This window comes from Vulpes vulpes, chromosome 1, assembly GCF_048418805.1.
Source record: "Vulpes vulpes isolate BD-2025 chromosome 1, VulVul3, whole genome shotgun sequence".
NCBI classification, from domain to species: Eukaryota; Metazoa; Chordata; class Mammalia; order Carnivora; family Canidae; genus Vulpes; species Vulpes vulpes.
In genome coordinates, this window is record NC_132780.1 from 9,765,930 (window position 1) to 9,783,264 (window position 17,335).

The 17,335-nt window shown below is 47.4% G+C and overlaps 1 protein-coding gene across 1 annotated transcript; it reads right to left on the reverse strand.

Annotated features, from left to right (window-relative positions):
- Positions 1–805: 805 nt before the first annotated feature.
- Positions 806–7,613, reverse strand: LOC112928291 (cytochrome P450 2A13-like). The gene is made up of 9 exons (XM_072753259.1): positions 7,383–7,613; positions 6,941–7,103; positions 6,296–6,445; positions 5,907–6,067; positions 4,060–4,236; positions 3,430–3,571; positions 2,839–3,026; positions 2,070–2,211; positions 806–1,526 (listed from the first exon to the last, which is right to left on the reverse strand). The coding sequence occupies exons 1-9, from the start codon at positions 7,560–7,562 to the stop codon at positions 1,345–1,347; spliced, it is 1,485 nt and encodes a 494-aa protein (XP_072609360.1). The 5' UTR covers positions 7,563–7,613; the 3' UTR covers positions 806–1,344.
- Between the last annotated feature and the right edge of the window lie 9,722 nt (positions 7,614–17,335).

Genomic DNA, 17,335 nt, shown 5'->3' on the forward strand with positions numbered 1-17,335 from the left:
TTTTTAGTGTGTCAGTAAATCCTTCTGATTTTTAGTTTATACTTCTTTGTTGTTAGATTTTTTCTTTTCTTTTTTTTTTAGTTGTGGAAAGAACGTTCAACAGAACTACCTTCTTAACAAATTAAGTGTACAGTATTGCCAACTATAGACACAATGTCCTGCCTCAGATTTCTAGAATTTACTCAGCTTCAGCAAAGGAAACTATTCCCACTGAAGACCAATGCCTCTTTTTCCCCTTCCTCCAGCCCCTGGCAACCACCACTCTACTTTCTGCTTCTATGAGTTTGACTATTTTAGATTCACCCTACAAGTGGATTCACATATTATTAGTTCTTCTTTGATTGGCTTATTTCACTCAATAAAATCCTTAAGTTTCATCTATGTTGTCACACATGCAAGGATTTTCTTCCGTCTTATGACTGACTAATATTCTATTGCATATTGCATACACACACATTTCCTTTATCCATTCATCTATCAATGGATATTCAGATTGTCTATATAAAAATTTTGATCTTTTGGGGATCCCTGGGAGGCTCAGCAGTTTAGCACCTACCTTCGGCCCAGGGTGTGATCCTGGGGCCCCGGGCTCGAGTCCCATGTTGGGCTCCTTGCATGGAGCCTGCTTCTCCCTCTGCCTGTGTCTCTGCCTCTCTCTCTCTCTCTCTCTGTCTCTCATGAATAAATAAATAAAATCTTAAAAAATTTTTGATCTTTCTTCAGTGTTATGTAGCTTTCAGCATTTAAGTTCTGTGAATGTGTTGTTAGATTCTGTGCATGTGTTGTTAGATAGTTACGTATATTATTTTTTTGGAGTGACTGTAAATGGTATTGTGTTAATTTTGATTTCATAGAGTTCTTGCTAGTGTATAGAAAGCAACAACACAAAAATTTTTTTTGGTATGTTTAGTGACTTTGCTAAAGTCGTTTATTAGGAGGTTTTTTTTTTTTTTTTTTTTTTTTTTTGGTCATTGTTGTAGATTCCTTGGGAATTATTTAAGATTTGCCACCTGTAAATGGGCATAAACAGTTTTCTGTTGCATAGCCATGTGAGCATTAGGTGAAGTAAATGTGTTAACACTTTTGCATGGACCCAACAGAGAATATTTGCTCAATAATTTCCCTTCCTCTCATCCCACCTCTGAAGAATCTATGTTTTCCAAGGTGAATAAAGCCCATTCCTTTCCTCTTCCTCTCCCATCCACTCTGCCCCTCTTATTTCATTAATCCACCTCCCTCCTGCTAGCCTCGCCCTCCAATAACCCCGCCACTCTCAGTAGCCACGCCCCTCTACCTATCTCTGCTTTGCTCCCCCAACCAGCCCTACCCTCCCAAAGCGCTTGTTCAGCAGGGCTGGAAGCTCATGGTGTAATTTCGTGGGATGGTGGCTAAGCCCACGAGCTTGGGGGACACGTCGATGTCTTGGGGCAGCTGCGGGGACTTGAAGCGGAAGTTCTGCAAGATGGTGGTGAGGAAGAGAAAGAGCTCCATCCTAGCCAGGCCTTCTCCAAAACAGTATCGCTTTCCTGAAGACACAGAATGGGAGAGCTGGAGGTAAGGCCTGCTCTCACTGCCCTCTTGCCCCACTGTCCATCCCCAGCTGCATTACCCAGGGAGGAGGTGCTGCAATATCGAGGCCTGAGAGACTTTCAGAGACATCTCTAATCCTCTCTGAGCATCAGTTTCCCTTGCACAGGAGATGGGGGTGAGCTAGCAGTCTGTAGCAATGGGAAATTTATGTGCCCCTTCCCTTCAAGTATACACTCGGATATGGCTGCTGGGCTCTCATCTCCTCCCAACCTAAAGAAGAATGTAAATGACTCTGGACAAATCTCTGATTCACTGAGGGCTTTGATTTTTCTGCTTCTCTGAAACGGGTATGATCACCTCTATCCTTTTGCTTGAGCTCAAGTAGCTCTGGAGGTGGCAACTGATGGGCTGCAAGGTAGAGCATGAGAGGGACTTCCAAGCTGGAGAAAGACACCAGGCTACACCTTAGAGAGGGAGCTGGGATGAAGGAGGCCCTGTTGGTGGGAGCAGTGGCTTGGCAGCAGACAGTGGTCTCTTACCAATGGAGAAGGGCACAAAAGCATCACTCTTCTTAAACTGCCCCTTCTCATCCAGGAAGTGCTGAGGGTGGAAGTCTTGGGGGTTGGAGAAGAACTTGGTATCTCTCAGCACAGAGCCCAGCATAGGGAACACTTCGGTGCCCTGGTGAGGAGGAGAGAGGGATCTGATAAGGTAGAGTGGGGGTATCGTGTGCTCAAAGTGCATGGAGGTTGAAGGGACAATTGGAGTGCCCTAGGTGATGAGAAATGGGAGGTGTGGGAATGTGGGTGCTTAGAAGGAAGCTTGGCAGACATGGGGTTCATGTCTCCTGACAAGAGAAGTTTGAAAAGCACAGATTCTGTGTCTCTTAGGACAGAAGGTATGGGGGATGTGGAGCTCATGTCTTCCAAGGCAGGAAGTTGAAAGGATATGGGTTCATGCTCCCAGAGACAGGAAGTTTGAGAGATATCAAGTTTGTGCCTCTCTAGGTGAGATGTCTGGAGGACATGAGATTCATGCCCTTGAGAGAAGAGGTCTAGAAATGAGGTTCATGTCTTTTAACAGAGAAAGTTTGGGGACATGGGGCTCATATGCCCTGTGGCAGGAGCTCTGGGGAAGATAAAGGATTCAAGAATCTCTGAGTGGGTGGTTTGAAGGGAAATAAATGGTGGTTGGGGGAGTGTTTGATTGAGACAGTGGGACAGGGGCTGGGAAGCTTCTAAGGGGAATGGGAGATGCTAGGTCGCAAGGAGCAGGCTGGAGGTCCCTGTAGGCCAGACAGGAAAATACCTTGGGGAGGAGAAATTCCCGAAACTTGGTGTCCTTGGTGACTCTGCGGGCCAGACTCAAAGGGATTATGTCTCCAAATCTTTGGATCTCATGGATCACTGCCTCTGTGTAGGGCATCTTGGCCCGGTCCTCAAACTTGGGCTGACGGTTCTTGCCAATCACACGATCAATCTCCTCATGGACTTTGGCTGTGGGAGGAGGGGGAAAGTGTTTAGGTATCTGGGAGTCTCAGGGTGGGGATGAGAGTCCAAATATGTATATCTATCTGTAACATGGATGTAGACCATTCAAAACAGATCTTGGCCATAAACATTGTTGGTGAAGCATCCTATTCACCTGGTCTCAAGCTGTATGTGGTCTCACATACAGTTGACTCGGCACAGAACTTCCAGTCAGTTCAGGTATTTTCAACATTTTCACAGCGAGTGAAACTCAGCTGATGCTTATCAGCAGAATATCACCTATAGCTGGATAACAGGGCATCCCTAGGGTCCTGGGCCCTGGGAAAGGTGGGGACATTACAGTGGACTCAGAGGAAGTGTTAGGATCTGTGGCCACTGTTTCACTGCCTGCCCCCCTTCCCCGGCTTACCCTCCACATCTGGGTGCTTCATGAGCAGCAGGAAGCCATACCGCAGGGTTGTACTGACTGTCTCAGTGCCCGCAAAGAAGAGGTTCAGTGTGGTCAACACCAGGTTCTTCAAGTGAAACTCCGTGTTAGGGTTGTTCTGCTCCTGCAGGGAGAGAGGGCTTCAGGCCAGACCCACTCCCCTCAGGGCCCTCAGAGCCCTTCCGGGATCTTTCCGTGTGGACCCACCTCTCTTAGATCCAGACCAGAGGTGGGGAGAGGACCTCAGTCCAGCCAAGGCTTTGTTCAGGCTGCTGGCTCTGCCCAAAACACCCTTCCACACTCTTTACCTGGCTGCCTATCTGTCCTTTACTCATCAGCCCCGGCGTCACAATTTTATGGTAGGGAATATTAGAAGGAGAGGGATGCAGACAGCAAGCACACGGTACACAAGTGTTGCTTAATGGTTCACCTGCAGGTCCTACCCATGGGCAAGTGCTCATAGATGGAGCAGCCAGGGTTATTACACTTGGGATGGTGAGGATGTTATCAGGGGGATGATAAGAATGGGCCTCTGCTCTCCCCATCCCAGCCTGGTTTCCCTCTGCCTGCTTTGCAGGCTGTCCGCAAAAGAGGAATGCTGCTGGGTTGTACCTCCTGCATGCGGATGAGGAAGGAGTCAATGAAGTCTCGAGGGGAGTTGGGGTCTAGTGTGCGTTGGTTCTGCTCCACCTTCTTGGTTATGAAGTCTTCCAGACCCTGCAGCTCCTTAATTGCCTGTTGCTGTGGCCCTGGCAGGTATTTTATCACTGAATGGAACATTTCACAGAGCTGAGGATGGGGAGAGAAGAAAGGATGGGAAGGACAGGCGTCAGTGGGTAGGTCCTGATAGGAGCAGGACCTTTCTTGGGGCAAGGAAGGCAGTGGGTTAAAGGCACCTGTCCAAGTGTTTAGGTTATATATGAGGCTTGATGGGAGGAGATATATACATTTTCATGTGAGTTCAGTGTGAGGGCTCCTGTCTCAGAATGTAGGTGAGAGGGGATCCCTGGGTGGCTCAGCAGTTTAGCGCCTGCCTTTGGCCCGGGCGTGATCCTGGAGTCCTGGGATGGAGTCCCGTGTCGGGCTCCCAGCTCATGGAGCCTGCTCCTCCCTCTGCCTGTGTCTCTGCCTCTCTCTCTCTCTCTCTCTCTCTCTCTCTCTCTCTGTCTATCATGAGTAAATCAATAAATAAATCTTAAAAAAAAAAAAAGAATGTAGGTGAGATGGATTGGGACACATCCAGGTTTCAAGTATTCAAGATTTGATGGGAGACACATATCTAGTTGTTTAAGCATTCATATGTGGATCTCACAGGTTTGAGGCAATTATTCATAGTGGATCTGAATTGAGGGCTTCTGTCTAGGTTTCAGGTATTAAGTGGGGCTGGTGTGCAGGTGTTTTAAATGTGGGTGGAGACATCTGTTCATGTGTGTGAGTTATTCATATGGGCTAATAGGGGGCATATCTGCAGGTGTTTGAGTGAGCTGGATTGGGGGATACTTTTTCAGTGTTTGGGGATCAGTTTACCCAGGTGTGTTTACACATTTAGGGGGCCATTACTGGAACCTGTCATGATGTTCAGATATTTATCTGGGTTTGTAGGTGGCACTTACTAGCTATTCTAGTGGGCCAGTGTGGGACATCTGTGTAAATATCAAATTATTTTAATGGGCTGGATTTTATAGCACCTGGTGTTTGGGTGTTCGGGAAATGGGCTGAGGAGGTTATTTGTCCAGGTGCTAAGATACTCAGGCGGAAAGATGGAATATCTTAATAGGGAGCAACTATTAGATATTAAGGTTAGGTCGGGATGAGAACACCTACCCAGGTGAGAGAGCTGGTATGAGGATGTGTTTCTTGTCTGCAGGCTCTGATGGTCTTCTTCTTCTTTCTTCTTCCTCTGTTCCTCCTCCTCCCCCTTCCCTCCTTTCCTCCTCCTCCTCCCCCTTCCCTCCTCCTCCTCCTCCTCCTCTTTCTTCTTCTTCTTCTTCTTCTTCTTCTTCTTCTTCTTCTTCTTCTTCTTCTTCTTCTTCTTCTTCTCCTCCTCCTCCTCCCCCTCCCCCTCCTCCTCCTCCTCCTCTTCCTCCTTCTCCTCTTCTCCTCGTCCTCCATCTATTTCCACTTTACTGTCCCTTCCAATTCCTCTTCTTCCTATTCCTTCCCTCTCTTCCTTCGCTTCCTCCTGTTCCTTCTCTTCCTCCTCTTTCTCCTTCTTCCCCTCTTCATTCTCCTCCTCCTCCTCTTTTTGGTGAGGATCTACTGTTGAGATATCCAGGTGTCTTTGGAAACTGGGTCCTGGACACATGTCCTGAGTTCTGATGCAACGTTCAATTGTCCAAGAATGGGGGCTGTTTTTTAGAATACCCTACTAGAGAAGGATGCAGTTTGGGGCAGCTGTTTTCCACATGGGGGAGCATTTGGCAGTGGTAGTGTTGTAGAGCCAGATTGAGATGGGTTACCTGCCCCATAGATGTAGCTGTGAACTGGAAGCTCCCCAGCATCATACGCAGCAGTGACAGGAACTCTTTGTCCTCATAGTCAAAGCGATCCCCAAAAACAATGGAGCTGATGACATTGGACACTGTTCGGCTCAGGAAGAAGGTGGGATCGATGAAGGCACCTGGGGAATGGGTAGGGGGTGGGGAGAGACAGCAATTTGGGAAAGCATCAACTGGGTGCTCTGATGCCAGCCTGAGAATTGGGGGAGGGCCCTGGAGTGAGGAGCCAAACTTCTAGCACAGGATCCCAGAGCCTGGATCCCTTCTCCCAATCCAGTCCCCTTCCTGGAGGAGAAAGCACATGCCTGTGTGAGTGTAGCCCTCCTTCTCTCTCCTTCCTGCTCACTCACCTCGTGTGCCCCGGAGGGCCTCAATGAGGAAGCCTGCCTCCTCCTGGATGCGCTCTTCAATGCCGCGCTTTCCCACTCCAAAGTCCCGCAGTGTGGTGATGGAGAAGCGCCTGAGTTGCTTGGCCCGCTCCCCATTGCTGAACGTCACCCCTGGGGAGGGAGCATAGGGCTGAGAGGATGTGGGTAGGGGTGTGGACAGAGGTGGACAGAGGTAGTCAGAGAGCAAGAGGCAGGGAAAGATGGGTTGGGGAGCGATTGGTAGGGAGACAAGGAGAAATACAAGTCAGAGAGAAATACTGAAAGATTTAGAGACCAGGTTGGAAGAAAACAATCAGGAGAAAGTAAAGGACGTAGAGATGTATGACCTGGGTTTCAAGCAAGAGCTCCTCCCAAACCCAGAGGAAGAAGAGGCATGGGTGAGAGAGAACAGGGGGATAGGCCGAGAAGCAGGAGGAGTAGAGACACAGACACCCTGAGTCAAGCTAGAGAAGACCAAGGAGAGGCCACAATAACCAAGAACAGGACAGAGGGGAGCAGGGGTAGAACTTGGCCATAGCTCTGGGCAGGTGAGTCAGGAGAAGAAGAGTGGAGAAATTGAGGCATCAAGTGTACCTGACCACGGGCCCTCACCCAGAGCCCCCTCACCATAGCCTTTGAAGAGAGTGTCAAAGGTGGCCTGTGCGCCTCGCCCACTGAATTCCTCAGCCTGGTCCACCAGAGCTTCCTTCACCGCCTCGTATCCACACAGCACCACGACGCGCCTAGGCCCCAGGTGGATGGTGAACACCGGGCCATAGCGTTTGCTGATCTGATGGAGGTGGGAGTGCTTAGAGGCTGCAGCCCCCACTGGGACCTGGCCCTGAGAGCAGTCCTTACCTACTGCATGCGTTCCCCCACATTCTGTTACTCAAGGGGCTGGACATCCCAAAATCTGCTCTTTCTTGTCCAGGACCCTGACGCCCAACCTGCACATTTCTACTTTCTTAAGAATGATCCAACCTTGCCCATCCCCTGCCACAAAGTCCCAGATCAATTAGGCAAGCCCCCCAGCCCCACTCCATTCCACCCATTCATTATGTCCTGACACCTTCATGAAGGAATCAGACATCTGCTGTATGTTCAGCTGCAGGTAGTTCCCGATGAAGGGCAATGGAGTAGGTCCTGGAGGGAGCTTCTCCAAGAGCTTCCACTGCCTCCAGACAGACATCAAGACCATTACTGTCAAGCAGGTGAGCAAAGCCACCAGAAGGATCCCTGAGGCCACCATGGTGGCACTGGGCAAGACGGTCAGATGGTGCTGGCTGGGGTGGTTTGCCTTTATACCACCTGGGAGAGAAGGGTGGACTTTGGTTCTGTTTGTTAATTGTGCCATTTCATTTCCCAGATATAGTGCCTCCCCACCTCCACCCCTGGACTCACAGCTGAGCTTGGGACAAGACAGCAAGTCAGAAGGATGGGACACCTGGGAGATTAACAGAGTGGAAGGGCCCTTAGGAAGGGTCACCTGAAGTCTATAGACTTGGGTGAAGCAGTAAGCAAATTCTGATTCTTAAGATTTTGGAAATATAGATTCAGACTCCTGGACTTTGGATTTGAGGTAGAGTGAGAAGTGATCCAAAAATTATGGATTAGGGCATCTTTGGAGACAAGAATCCAGAGAATTGGGTTTTTGTTGGAATGGGACAGCATGTATGGTTGTAGATTTGGGATTTTTTGAGGGAAGAGGGATGTATGGTTAAAGGCCATGGGATGAGAGATCCCAGGGACTGGATCTGAGGGTTTTGTGAGAGGGAGGACCCCTGGCTGTGATAGGGTTCCTGGGAGGAGGAGTATATGGGAGTCTGGCAGGATCAAAGAGTAGCACTTGCCCCAGGCTTTGCCCTGCCATTGCTTTGAACAGAAAATCCCTATAGGACTTCAAAGCAAGGTTAGGATCAGTGTCCCTGCCTCTCTGTGATTGGGAAAGAGGTAGAAGTCCAGAGCCACATTTAAGTGGAACTTCCTTTAGCAAAGAAGAGTAACTTGTGGTCTGAGTGGCAGAGGGACTGGACAAGACTTGGAAATAGTAATGACATCGACCAGTACGGGGCCCCAAAGTCCCAAGTGTCTCAAGGGGTGTAATTTACAGAAAGCCTCACTGGTTCTACCCAGGTCCCTGGGGAGCTCACTAGGATCATCATCCCCATTGTTGTTGTTAGTAGTGGGGTTACTAGTGTTCCCGATTTCATATGTGAGATACTGAGGAGAGACAACAGAGGGTGGGCAGGGGCTCCTGTGTCTCCTCTGCGTGCTTACTCCCCTTTCTGGGGCTGGGTTTCCCCGCCAGTGGAAAGGGAGTACCTGAGAAGAGAAGGTGGAGGGTGAGGGCGTGTGAGGTCCCTTTGGGGTGATTGCAGGTTTGGCAGGGCTGCTGGCAGCACACAGAGGGACCCACAGTGGGAGAGGTTTGGGAAAACTGAGTGGGGAGAGAGCCAAGCCCTGGAGACTGAGGGTGGGAGTAAGAACACATGGTGGCCTTGCTGTCCTTCCTCAGTGACCTTCTTCCTTAACAATAGGGCACTATCCTTTGGTGAGCACTAATTGTGAAGAGCCAGTGTGTGGATGTGTGAGCTCATGGAATCCTTCTAGCAGTGGGGCTTGTTCATATCATCTTCGTTTTGCTGTTCACAAGAGCAAGCCTCTCTGCTGGCACTTGCTTGAGGTCACAGAGGTGGCAGGTAGGGAGCTGGGATTTGAACCGTGTCCTCTCCTACCTCCACTGACTGGCCTAGCCCACCGTGAGGGCCAAGTGGAGGCCAAGTGTAGCAAGGGGTGGCATGGGATTGGCATGTGGGAGTCAGTGGGTTAATGCCTGTGAAGTACATGGCAGTAAGTGCTAATAAATAGTTGCTAGTGCACAGAGATGCGCTAGCAACTTCTGCTGCTGGCATCAGCTGGCCCCCAGTAGACACTAGCATTGAAAGCCAGTTGACACTGGGCTTGATACCAAGAGAACACTAACGGAGCCAGCCCTGGTGCCAGGAGGGTCTGACGGTAGGCCCTGGCGGCCACAGGGGCTGACTTCAGGGGGTCACAAGGGTGGCACCATGTAGCCCTGAGGCTGGTCCCAGCTGGCTCTGACATAAGCACCATGTGGGTCTTGGATTGATCTTCTGTGGGCCCCATAGGGCACGAGGCAGCATCTGATGGTCAAAACTTCCTCTCACCTGTTCAGATGCCAGAGCTAACTTTGGCTGAGTGCAGGTGGGTGAGGTTGGCACTCAGACCGGCATGTTGCGCTAAGCCTTAGTCCTCTGGGGCGGAAACAGAGGGCAGAGAACAAAGCAGAGATAGAAAAGTTGTTTGTTGGTGGTTTTGGTTTTGCTTTGTTTTGTTTTTGTTCATTGGCTAGGAATGTTTGTTGGCTTGTTTTCTTTTTTTAAGATTTTATTTACTTATTTGAGAGAGAGCGTACACACAAAAGTAGGCAGAGAGGCAGGGAGAATGAGAAGCTGCTGATGTGAGGCTAATCTTAGGACCCCAGGATCATGACCTGAGGTGAAGGCAGATGCTTAACCATCTGAGCCACTCAGGTACCCCTGTTTGTCATGAAAAGCTTGGCTGGACTACTAGCACAAGCCTGGCAAGTGTCAGTTCCCCTAATCCCAACCAGCAGGTTGCACAGCAGTTAAGAGCACAGTTAAGGCGTGGATTGGAATCCCTTATCCGTTCTTGCAGTGGGACCTTGGACAACTCACCTCATCTCTCTGAGCCTCCTGAGGCCAATGACAGGACCTGCCTCTTCCCCCATTATGGGAAGAGTCAGTGGGTTAATGGCTGTGAAGTACATGGCAGTAAGTGCCAATAAGTAATAGCTATTCCTATTAATCTTCAGGATGAAGGACATGAGGAAGCGGTTCTCTAAACCCCCTTCTGGACTTTATGTTCTCTGGTCTGAAGTTCTGAATACTTCCCCTTTGGGAAACGGGGAAGGGAGAGAAAGCCTTGTGGGAATCTGCCTGCCCTTCCCTCTGGGGCACAGCTGAGCCTTTCTCCTGGAGCTTCCAATGGAGCTTTGACCTCAGAGGTGGCCTCCTGGAGGGACGGTGGAGTGTGAGGAGGGTGCAAACAACCCTCAGCTTGTTTGGGGGTTGATGGGGACACAGCACCTTGCCCATCCATATCTTTGTATCTCCTCTTGTCATGTTCATCCTGCAAGTCAGCCTTTCAGCCCTCTTGTGTGCTTCTGGATCTTTCTGTTCATGCCAGTGTGTGCAACAGGTTCTCCTGGAGGCCTGTGTCATGTTTCTTCTTCTTTATACATCTGTGTATGTGTGTCATTCTGGGCACATGCTGGGGTCTCTGCCCGTCTGAGCGCACGTATGTATCAGCGTGTCCATGTTGATACCTGTATCGATGAACACCCCTGTCTTTGTGGAGTGTGCGTGCGCACACAAGAGGGTATCCATACCTGTTTATGTCGAGACGTGTACACCTGTGTGAGCTTATGACAGGGTGCATGTGTGCAGGCCAGTGTGCCTGAATGCACGCCAGTCTCTGTATCTGTTTGTGAGCAACTGAGTACATGCTTTGCAGTATGCCTGTTGGAGGGCGTCTGCATGTGTGTCTGTGTGTCCACCCTGACGTCTGACTGTGCATTCACATGTGTATGTATGCACGTAGTACTGGTGACTATGTGTGTGTGTGTGTGGCTGGGCATTCTGCGTGTGCATTCTGGCATGAGATGTAGGCACGTGGGCCACGCTATGTACAGTGTCTGAAATCTGCTTGTGCCTGTGTTTGCTTTCAAACACAACCCTGGCCCAGCTCCATTTCCCTCCTGAAAAACCAAGTATTTCTTTTTTCCAGGGTATTGCCTCTCTCAGTGTTCAAAGGTCACAGTAGACAGAAAAGGCCTGCATGTGATAGGTGTGTCCTGAGAGCATTCTGAGGATCAACTCAAATATCCACTCTGAAAATTCTCTCTCCCACGGTGTCCCCCGGCCTCCTAAGCCTTCAACACGCTTAAGCCAGTCATCTGACCTACGCTCAGTCAACTGGTCATCCGTGCCAGCCTGTGCTAAGGGATGCTGAGGACACAGGGGTGACCCTGGGCCCTGCCCTCATGAAGCTCTCACTCCACTGGGGAGAAAGAATAGCCACAAGTCGGTGAAGCTCAGGATGTACAGGGCTGGTGTGAGAAGGCACCGACAGAGGGGTCAGGGGAGGGCAGGGAAGACAGGTCAACGTGGGCACAGGGACACAAGCAGAAAGGTCAGGGCAGGTCAGGTAAAGGCATCAGAGGGATGGAGACCTAGGCAGAGGGGTCAGGATGGGGATGGTGGATCAGACAGAGGGATCAGGATGGGGATGGGGGGGGCACAGGCATCTGTAGGGACCCAGAAATGGCATTTGCTTCAACCTTGTATGTTCAGGATGAGCCACTAGAGGACTAAATAAGAGTTTTTGAGGCAGGAGGGGGAGATTAGGGAGGGAACATGCTGGGCAGAGGAATCCAAGTGCCAAGGCAGGGGAGCATGGTCAGGTGCTGTTAGGCTGGCAGGATCTGGGCTGGGCAATGATGAGGCTGTAGTCATCAGCAGGAGTCAGACCTGCTGGACCTTATGTGACTTGGAGGGGAGTGTAGACTCTGTTCTAAGATGATGGGGAGCCCCGGAAAGGTCTTAGGCAGGAGAACAAAATGTTCAAATTTGAGTTTCAGGGAGATTGTTCAGATTTTGGGAGATGAGACTGCAGGTCCAAAGACACAGAAGTGGCTTCTTTAGGCTCCAGGCCTATAGAGGACCCGGCCATGAGCATGGGGAGGAGGCGTGGTTTGGAAAATATACAGAAGGAAGAACCTATTCTTACTTGGTTATGTGTTGGCTGTGTGAGGGAGGAGCCCAGTGTGGGGGTAGATGGTAATGTTGTCTATTGGTTTGGGGACACAGATCAGGAGCCAGTTTGAGGAAGGAGATAATGAGTTCCATTTTTGACATGGTGGGAACTGGGCACAATCCCTGCTTCTAGGGATTTCTTAGACTAGTGGGACAGCAGACCCTGATAAACTAAAGTCTTCAATGATCCTATTAGTATTCATTAGTATTTATTTGTAATGATTGAGTACTTGGGATTGAGGATTGGGAGGGCTTCCTAGAAGGTGGTGTCATTTGAACTGGGTCTTGCAAGATGGGTTTCACAGGTGGGGGATGAAAGAGGGCATGGCAGAGAGACTCTGGCAAGCCACATTTAGACTTGCGAGATGACGGGACAGAGCAGACATATGTGACTGCTACACCCCCTGCTCCCTCTCCCAACCTCACCAGTCAACTTGTTGTCTTCGACCCCTTATCCTGACCCAAAACTCTCAGGAAAACTTGGCTCATGCCCACAAATGCAGCTGAAATCTATGACCTTCCCAAATGAGAATGTTTTTTCTAATTGAAGTGAAGGGGTGCCTGGCTGGCTCATCAGTAGAGCATGCAACTCTTGATATTAGGGTTGTGAGTTCAAGCTCCACATTGGATGTATGGCTTAAATAAATAAATATGTAAGTTAAAAAAATAAACAAATATTTATTTATTTTTAAAGATTTTATTTATTTATTCATGAGTGACACACACACACACACACACACAGAGAGAGAGAGAGAGAGAGAGAGAGAGGCAGAGAAGCAGGCAGAGGGAGAAGAGGCTCCATGCTGGGAGCCCGACGTGGAACTCGATCCTGGGACCCCAGGACCACACCCTTGGCCGAAGGCAGGCGCCAAACCACTGAGCCATCCAGGGATTCTCCCAACAAATATTTATTAAAAAATGAACCTTTTCAATGGAAACAGTTCAGTGGCATTTAGTACATTCATGGAGTTGAAAAACCAGCCACCTCCAATAGTTCTAAAACATTCCCAAGTGAGAATCTGAGGTAAGCCTTCTTGGTTCAAATGTAAATGCTTGTATTGCTGATAATGATAGCATTCAGTGAGCTTATTATCTTGCTGTGTGAAGCTTCTTATGAGCAGTATCTTTTTAAAGCCCTCACAGCAAGCCTGCACTCCCAGTTGCAGATGAGGTAAACAAGACCCAAAGAGATGGAAGTGAGTTGTTTGGGGCTCCATGGCTGATCAGGGTAGAGCCTGGCATGGGCTTGTGTTGACTCTAGATTTCATGCTCTTAATCACCACTCTGGACTGCCAAACCTCACCTTGATTCTTTATGAGACATCAGGAAACTGCTTCTGATAATCCTGTGGTTCTTGAAATGCTTCACTATAATCCTAAAACAGAAGATTCTGAGTGTGAAATAAGAAATAAAAATAAAAAAGTTCTTTCAGTAGGAGGGAGACTTGACCTTCTGTTGAGTTGGCATTCTTTGGAAGAGTAACCAAATACCCGGCCAAGCAGAGTCACTGCAGTGAGGTAGAGAGTGAGCAGAACAAGGAGTTTGGCTGGAGAATGAAGTGTTTGTGTTCAGGTTTCAGGTGGTAGCAAAGATCAGGGTGGGCTGGAGGAGTGTGGCTGAAATGGGGTCAGCGGAAAGTCAAGGAGCAGAAGAAAGCAAGCTCCTTTCTTTCAGGTTGTTGGGACAGCTCGTGCCTGTGGAGATGGGCAAAAGACACAGTTATTTCACAGAAAAGGAAATATAAATAGCCCATAAAGTATGGAAAGATACTTAACCTTACTAATAATCAGGCAAATTAAAAACTATAATCAAATTGAGGCACCGTTTTGGTGCCCACTAAATCACCATATTCTGAAAGTGTCTGATAATGGCAACTGATGGATATGGCAGGATGGAAACTCTTTTCACAGAGGGTAGAACTATAAATTATGTGATGTTGGAAAAGTTTGCTTTACTGAGGAAATTTGACTCAATCTTCCTCCTACATGTGTATATCCTGAAGGTATTTGTGCAAGTTTGCACCAGGAAATGTATAAAAATATCATGAAATCATGGAATCGGAAAAGATCCCGAATAGCCAGAGGAATATTGAAAAAGAAAACCAGAGCCAGGGACGTCACAATGACGGATTTCAAGTTGTACTACAAAGCTGTGGTCATCAAGACAGTGTGGTATTGGCACAAAAATAGACACCTAAATCAATGGAACAGAATAGAGAACCCAAAAGTGGACCCTCAACTCTATGGTCAACTAATATTTGACAAGGCAGGGAAGAATATCCACTGGAAAAAGGATAGTCTTGGGGATCCCTGGGTGGCTCAGCAGTTTGGTGCCTGCCTTCAGCCCAGGGCGTGATCCTGGAGTCCCGGGATCGAGTACCGCATTGGGCGTCCTGCATGGAGCCTGCTTCTCCCTCTGCCTTCATCTCTGCCTCTCTCTCTCTCTCTCTCTCTCTCTCTCTCTCCCTCATGAATAAATAAATAAATAATCTTTAAAAAAAAAGGACAGTCTTTTCAATAAATGGTGTTGGGAAAATTAGCCACATGCAGATGAATGAAACTAGACCATTTTCTTATACCACACACAAAGATAAACTCAAAATGGTTGAAAGATCTAAATGTGAGACAATCCATCAAAACCCTAGAGAACACAAGCAACAACCTTTTTGAACTTGGCCACAGTAACTTCTTGTAAGATACATCTATGAAGGCAAAGGAAACAAAAGCAAAAAATGAACTATTGGGACTTAATCAGGACAAAAAGCTTCTGCACAGCAAAAGCTAACAAAACTAAAAGACAACCTACAGAATGGGAGAAGATATTTGCAAATGACATATCAGATAAAAGGCGGATGGCAGATACTAATCCAAGATCTATAAAAAACTTCCTAAACTCAGCCGCCAAGAAACAAACAATCCAATCATGAAATGGGCAAAAGACATGAACAGAAATCTCACCAAAGAAGACATACACATGGCCAACAAGCACATGAGAAAATGCTCTGTGTCACTTGCCATCAGGGAAATACAAATCAAAAACATAATGAGATACCACCTCACACCAGTGAGAATGGCGAAAATTAACAAGACAGAAAACAAATGTGGAGAGGATGTGGAGAAGGGGGAACCCTTTTGTACTGTTGGTGGGAATGCCAGCTGGTGCAGCCACTCTGGAAAACAGTGTGGCGGTTCCTCAAAAAGTTAAATATAGAGCTACCCTATGACCCAACAATTGCACTGCTGGGGATTTACCCCAAAGATACAGATGCAGTGAAACGCCAGGACACCTAGACCCCAATGTTCATAGCAGCAATGTCCACAATAGCCAAACTGTGGAAGGAGCCTCGGTGTCCTTGGAGAGGTGAATGGATAAAGAAGATGTGGTGTATATATACAATGGAATATTATCCAGCCATCAGGAAGGACGAATACCCACCATTTGGTTCAGTGTAGATGGAACTGGAGAGTATTATGCTGAGTGAAGTAAGTCAGTCGGAGAAGGACTATCATCATATGGTTTCACTCATACTGGGAATGTAAGAAATAGTAAAGGGATTATAAGGGAAAGGAGGGGAACTGAGTGAGAAAAATTAGAGAGGGAGACAAACCACAAGAGACTCCTAACTGGGAAACAAAGGGTTATAAAAGGGGAGGTGGGCAGGGGGTTGGGGTAACTGGATGAAGGGCACTGAGGAGGGCCCTTGATGGGATGAGCACTGGGTGTTATACTATATGTTGGCAAATTGAACTTCAATAAAAAATAAAAAGCATCATGAAACCACTCCAAATGCCCATCAACAATAGGATGGACAAATACACTATGATATTTACATAAAGTGGGCTCATTCCAATGGCATATGTATCAATAAATAAAAATGAATTACAGCCATACAAAACAACATGGAATTGCAGAAACAATATTGAGCAGGGGGGAAATCACAGAAGAATATGTATCCTATGATTCTGTTTATGTAAAGTTTAAAACAGGTAAAACTAATGTAATATCACCATGTATTAAGGATGATTCATATGTGGGAAAACTTTAAAGAAGGACAAGAGAATGATAAATAGGAATTTCAGAATGGAAATTGTTTATCAGGGAAGGCAAGAGATATGATTGGAAAGGGACAGAGTGGATTTCTAAAGTTGTAATGTTTTATTTCCTGGGTGAAGAAAGTGTTCATTTTCTTTTCTTGAAAAAGTTCTTGCATATTTTATACAATAATTAGTATGTATGATAGGTGTAGTGGGTGGAAGGGTGGCCCTTAAAAGGTATGTCTTGTGTTCTAATATCCAGATCTTGTGAATGTTACCTTGTTTGGAAGAAAGACTTTGCAGGTGTAATTAATTTAAGGATCTTGAAATGAGGAGAACATTGTGGATTATTTGAGTGGGCCATAAATCCAATGACAAGTTTCTTTATAAAAGAAAGGCAGAGAGAGGGATGACAGACAGAATTGAAGACAGACACACAGAGGAGGAGGCAATGAGAAGACAGGAAAAGATCGGAGTGATGTAGCTAACAAGTTGAGGACTGCCAGGGGTTGCAGGCAGCTGGTGGAAGCTAGACCAGAGGCTTGCAATGCATTATGGCAGTCTTAAGAACTCATTCAGTAAGCTTTGCCGAAAAAGTAACCATTTAAAAACTAGACAATAATAAATATATGTCTGTTGTTGGGCATCTCTATTCTCTTTTGTTTATTTTCTAAATCTTTATTTAATTTTTATTTTTTTAGAGAGAGAGAGTATGCATGGGGTGAGGGGGAGAGAGACTCCCAAGCAAGCTCCAGGCCCAGCAGGGCTCAATTCCACAACCCCAGAATCAAGACCTGAGCCAAAATCAAGAGTTGGACACTCAACTGACTGAGCCACCCAGGCATCCCTGTTCTCTTTTGTTTTAAATTGAATGACTTTATTACTTTTCCCCCCTTAATGTTGAAATGATACACACTGGTTATTAAAGTAATTTAAACAGAAAAGGCTAAAGAAAAAAGTAAAACTCAGAGTAAGTTATCCTTCAGAAACATTTGCTCCTTCTCCACATCCTCATGGGTAGAGTGTATGTCTTCACATTTTGACCTTGGGTGTGGCCCAGTGACTTGCTTTGAGTTACAGATGTGGAGTGATCAAAGATATGAAAGGCACTTGTATAGTTGAATTTTCAC